This window comes from Rhinoraja longicauda, chromosome 9, assembly GCF_053455715.1.
Source record: "Rhinoraja longicauda isolate Sanriku21f chromosome 9, sRhiLon1.1, whole genome shotgun sequence".
Taxonomy (NCBI): domain Eukaryota; kingdom Metazoa; phylum Chordata; class Chondrichthyes; order Rajiformes; family Arhynchobatidae; genus Rhinoraja; species Rhinoraja longicauda.
Window position 1 is genome coordinate 58,425,401 of NC_135961.1, and position 6,029 is coordinate 58,431,429.

Below are 6,029 nucleotides of genomic sequence, written 5' to 3' on the forward strand. Positions count from 1 at the left end.
TGGAAAGGGATTCGCCCGATTGGGATTAGTGGACATTGCAAATAAATACATACACACTCACTCTCACACACACACACTCACACACACACAAACACACACACACACACACACACTCTCTCACACACACAAACACTCACACACACACACACACACACACACAAACACACACTCTCTCACACACACACACTCTCTCACACTCACACACACACACACACTTGCCCTGTTCAAGCCTGGGCGGTGAGATTGGCTTTAGAAAACAGGGTCAATAGGTCGCGGGCGGGAGATTGTCTATTCGCCACGATTTATACGAGGGTTGGTGGGTTATAAGACATTGTATATAATACAAAGCGCTGGGGTAACTCAGCGGGACAGGCAGCATCTCTGGAGGGAAGGAAATTGTGACATTTCGGGTCGAGACCCTTCTTCAGAGATGCTGCCTGTCCCGCTGAGTTACTTTAGCATTTTGTGTCCATCTTCGGTACAAACCCGCATCTACAGTTCCTTCCTCCACGTTGTATGGGAGTACAAAGTGCTGGAGTATCTCAGCGGGTCAGGCAGCGTCTCTGGAGGACGTGGATAGGTGATGTTCATCAGTCAAAAGACATTGGTTCTATTGAAAAGATTGGGGGGGGGGGGTTCCTGTCAGCTGTGAGTGACTTTGGGGAGGGGAGAGGGTAATGGGATGGACATGAAGCCAGACACATGTCTCTGTTCTGCACCCTCTCACCGGGGATCACACAGCCCGCCCCTCCCGCCATAGGACAGGCTCGGCCCGGCTCCTCATTGGCCGGGCTCCACTCAGCGGCGCCCGCTATTGGCTGCGCGGCCGCTCGGCCAGGCGGGCGAGGACAATGGGAGCAGCGCGGCCTTTAAAGCGGCGGCGGGGCCGGGGGAGAGGCGCTGAGTGCGGGCAGGGAGGCCGGGGGAGAGGCGCTGAGTGCGGGCAGGGGGAGAGGGGTAGAGGCGCTGAGTGCGAGCAGGGGGAGAGGCGCTGAGTGCGGGCAGGGGGAGAGGGGTAGAGGCGCTGAGTGCGGGCAGGGGGAGAGGGGTAGAGGCGCTGAGTGCGGGCAGGGGGAGAGGGGAGAGGCGCTGAGTGCGGGCAGGGGGAGAGGCGCTGAGTGCGGGCAGGGGGAGAGGGGCTGAGTGCGGGCAGGGGGAGAGGGGAGAGGCGCTGAGTGCGGGCAGGGGTAGAGGCGCTGAGTGCGGGCAGGGGGAGAGGGGTAGAGGCGCTGAGTGCGGGCAGGGGTAGAGGCGCTGAGTGCGGGCAGGGGGAGAGGGGCTGAGTGCGGGCAGGGGGAGAGGGGCTGAGTGCGGGCAGGGGAGGGAGAGGTGCTAAGGGCGGGCAGTGAGAGTGAGCGGGGCCGGGGGAGAGGCGCTCAGGGCGGGCAGGGGGAGAGGGAGTGGCGCTGAGAGGGAGAGGGGCCGGGGGGGCTGAGCTGAGCCGTGTGCGGGCGGGCTGTGGTCTGTGGCGCCATGCCTCACACTCTGCGGGCTACACCGGGCAGGTAGTGGCAGTGGCAGTGCAGGGAGGCGGGGGCTCCAGACCGGCCTTCACTCTGTATCGCTTTATTTATTTTTATTTATTTAACGCAAAGCGCCTTCCCCCCTCGCTGTGTTATTATTATTATTATTATTATTATTATTAATATACCTTGGCCCGCCAGCCCGCACTCTCTGTAAAGATGCCGCGGGGATTCCTGGTGAAGAGGAGCCGCAGATCCGCGCCCGTGTCTTACCGTATCCGCTGTCACGATGTGGCCGAGCTCCCGGTACAACAACAGCAGCAGCAGCAGCAGCCGGTGGTGGTGGTGGTGGAGCCGTCTCTGCCCGCGGGAGGAGCGGCGCCGGAGCTGGAGCTGGAGCCGGGCGGAGGAGGGCAGGTGTTCGGCCGGCCGGAGCTGTGCTGTCCCGGGCAGTTGTCCCTGTCCAGCCCGGCACGGCCCGTCAGCCGTGAGCGGTTGTACGGCCAGCGGACGCTGAGCCTGGGCTCCCCGGTCACTGCGGAGTCGTTCCCTGGTCCGGCGGTGGCCGCCGCCTTCAGCGCCCTGGACCGCATGTTGTTGCTCAGGGCACCGGTCTCGTCCTCTCCGTCTCCCCGGGCAGGAGGCGTCGCCAAGGGGGCAGAGCGCAGGAGCAAGCCGCCGGCTGGAGCTGGAGCGGCGGCTCGCCGGGCTAAAGCGACGAGGAAGCTGGCGTTTGAGGACGAGGTGACCACCTCGCCGGTGCTGGGGCTGCGGATCAAAGAGGCGCTGCCGGAGAGCGAGGGGAAGGCACATGGACTGTGTCCGGGCCGCCCGCTGGGAGAGTTCATCTGCCAACTGTGCAAGGAGGAATACGCCGACCCCTTCGCCCTGGCCCAACACAAGTGCTCCCGCATCGTCAGGGTCGACTACCGCTGTCCCGAGTGTGACAAGGTGTTCAGCTGCCCGGCTAACCTGGCGTCTCACCGGCGCTGGCACAAGCCCCGGCCCCCGCACCAGCCCAAAGCAGAGGCCAGTGGGGACCTCCAGAAGGTCGGTCCGGGACAAGGAGCGGGTAGTGAAGCCGAGCGGCACAGCCCCAGCCCGGCTCTGCCCGACTGCCCCACAGAGGACGGTGGACACTGCGAGTGTTGCCGCTGCGGGAAGAGGTTCAAGCGGCAAGCTTACCTGAGGAAGCACCTGCTGGCTCACCGAGCCGAGCCCCCCGCCGACAAGCCGCCCCCCGGCCCCGAGTGCCACCTGTGCGGGGAGAGTCTGGCCGGCAAAGGCGGGCAGGAGCGCCATCTCCGACTGCACGCCGCCGAGGTATTCCCCTGCAAATACTGCGCGGCTACTTTCTACAGCTCGCCCGGCCTCACCAGGCACATCAATAAATGCCACCCGTCAGAGAACAGGCAAGTCATCCTGCTCCAAGTACCAGTGCGACCCGCCTGCTAGGGTGGAGAATGGGGAGAGGACAAGGAGAGGGCCGACTAAACCCCGTGCCTTTATTATTATTATTATTATTATTATGATCATCATCAGACCACCGCTAAACCGGCACCGCACTGAAATGAAATGAACTGATTCTATCGCTCCTCCGCCTCTCCTGGCGAACCCAGACTCTCCTCCGACCGCGCCTTCGGGTCCAAAACAACAAACAGCTTTAATGTAGCTTTGTGACTTGCTGGACATTTGAGAGCGTCAATTGTCTGAACAAAGTCGGTATTAGAACATTCCTTTAGATTAGCCACAAATGCCTTGGATTGCTGGCCCGGATATTTCAGTAAGACGATGTAAATGCCTTAATTTTTTCGAAGCTTTCCACGTCTTTCCCCCTCATTCGTAAACGATGAGTTTTGTTGCATATAATTTTACTGTTTGAATATGTGTATTGATTGCTAAATGAATACATTTTATAATTTATTCGTTGTATTTATTTATTTAAAAAAACCTATCGTGATATTGTATACTTTGGTTATCTATTTTGACGTTGCGTGTTTGTTTCAATAGGTTATATGTTCCATTTTGAGTATGTTTCAGACCCACTTTCATTTTCTAAACTCGAATGTAGTATGTGTTTTCGTTCTTATACGATCTTGAATGTAGTTTGATTAATCGATTCTGCACCCCCACACAGACAGACCCACGTGAAGCTGACTACTGTTAAATTTAAATGCAATCCCTTTTTTCTACACAACTTATTTTCTTAACTGTCTGCTTTTATAGAGTGGTTCGAAATGTACGTTCTCAACTGTGTTTGTTACTGAATATTTAAATATATTAAATACGTATAATTATTCGTGCTCTCGTGTTCATTGTCATTTTAGCTCGTAAAATAATAATCGTCACATAATCTTACAGCTGTTCCCAAGGCACCAAGTGTTTTAAAGAAACGAGCGTTCTTTAAACCTTCGTACGCAGTCAGTATTGTCAAATTTGATTCCACGAGACTCCTTTTCTATGCACTGCGGGCTAAATGATAGGCGCAACTTTATTCAATTTAGTCTGAAGAAGGGTCTCGACCCGAAACGTCACCGATTCGGTTGGCAGACCAATTTCCCTCCTGGGATAAATAAAGTTCTACCGTATCGCAATTCCACCGTCTCTTTTTTAAACTGTTATTTTCTTATGACAAGCCGCATCCAACAATTTGGACAACGTTACTATTTAAGAATGGACTTTCTAACCGAAACCGGTATATACTTTGCAGATTTCTCACCGGATCATATTTAGCGAGCTATAATTTCCAAATTTGCTGATGGAAATAATTCTGTCAGAAGAATAGTAATCGCGCCAGGTGTCTTCTGACAACGATTTATTTTTTGGATTCCACAGTTGAAGGTGGGGCCCAAAGATCGCACGTTTTCCTTCTTAGGACCGGTATCTTTAGGTCTCGGTTGAGGTGACTTTTCCCAGAAGTACTCTTGCACTAAACATAACCATCAATCTAATGCCCAGGAATTATTTTATAAGTCCCCAGATGGGGTGAAAGCAACGGATAATGGGGCTGTATCAGTTGTCGGACCGTAGCTGCTATGTTTAAAAAAAAGCCTTTCCCAGAAGCGCTTCAAACCAGATTATATCAATATACCTTGTAAAACAGCGCAGATTTTGCTCTGCGATTTGTCCATAGTCCAAATATCTATAAAGAACAAATAAAATGTTACAGGAAAGTCAACTGGTATGTTTTCAACACCCCAGATGAGAGAAATAATGGATTTATTAGCATTCTGGTCGACGTGATTAAACTCCTGTAATCTCAATTATGTTTACATTTCAGTGTGTTTAAAATTTCTACCGTATTTGACCTCTACGGAGAGGTAAAAGGTCGATAGTGAAAGTGTTCCCCTGGGACCGGGTTAACACGTGCCTTTAGTACAGGCCAACCCCTGCAATGTCTGTGATTTTTTTTTTAGCAAGCAATGTTGGGCCTTTACAATTCCCTTGTTTAGATTTCCCTCCTCGTTATAGCCATTGAGATTTCCGTCATTTTATGTAACAATTTGCAATGAAAGCATTCGTGCAGTGGCGATAACAAAAAGAAGTGACCGCTGAATCATTAATTTATTTTCAATCTCAATTGATTGTTGACTTATTACCCTGCTTGTATCCTTCTTAGCGGTAAACACAAAAGCTGGAGTAACACAGCGGGACGGGCAGCGTCTATGGAGAGAAGGAATGGGTGACGTTTCGGTTCTTTTTCAATTCAAGAAGGGTCTCGACCCGATATTTTCGTCCAATATTGGATGACAAATAAAGCTATCTTGAATCTTGAATCCAAAGATGCTGCCGGTCCTGCTGAGTTACTCCAGCTTTTTGAGTCTATCTTCGGTTTAAACCAGCATCTGCCGTTCCTTCTTACACACTCCTTGTGGGTAGTGGGTTCCAACACTGGTAATTGAGATTAAACGATCGGCATGGGGAAAATTATAACAAGAGTTCCAAATATTGAAGATACCCAAATACAGCTGTCGGGGAAAGCCAGGTTTAGCGATGATACAGCGTGGCTATTGTGGGGGGTTGGGAGGTAGATATTAAACTCCATAAATTGGGAAGCAGTTTTTCCACAAAAGGTGACAGTAGTCGTGTCGGAGACTTGAGAGTAAACCACAGTTTAACACGAGGGAATACCACAGAGTTAAAGTACAATTTGATTAATTTTAATCGACTCCTAAATCTCGGGTTATTTGGAGAGAATGCGTTGCAATTAATTATTTTCCATTATACGGACCATTATACTGCATAATTGAAGGTGGAAGAGAAGGTGGGGATGGTAACACATAATTTGAGTTTGATTTTAGAGTTAATAAATTCCTCACGGGCCATCAGTTAACCAAACACAGTTAATTACACTGTTTTAGGACTACAAAATATTACTTAAGGATTACAGTGTATGTTTGTTGCAGTATGCAGAGGATTCCTTCCCACGAGTAAGGTCGAAGAATATTGGAGGACAATTTCCTTGGAATTTATACGCGGGCGCCATGGCAAGTGATATACAAGTGTTCAGAAAGTCAGGATTTCAACGTCGTCAGGGGAAAAAAACACATCCCGAATCCAAACACA

General features: G+C 51.2%; 1 protein-coding gene across 1 annotated transcript; it reads left to right on the forward strand.

The window, feature by feature from the left end:
- The first annotated feature begins 1,446 nt into the window (after window positions 1-1,446).
- On the forward strand, window positions 1,447-3,746 carry insm1a (insulinoma-associated 1a). Its single transcript, XM_078405591.1, has one exon. The coding sequence runs from the start codon at window positions 1,683-1,685 to the stop codon at window positions 2,916-2,918; it is 1,236 nt and encodes a 411-aa protein (XP_078261717.1). The 5' UTR covers window positions 1,447-1,682; the 3' UTR covers window positions 2,919-3,746.
- The last annotated feature ends 2,283 nt before the right edge of the window (window positions 3,747-6,029 follow it).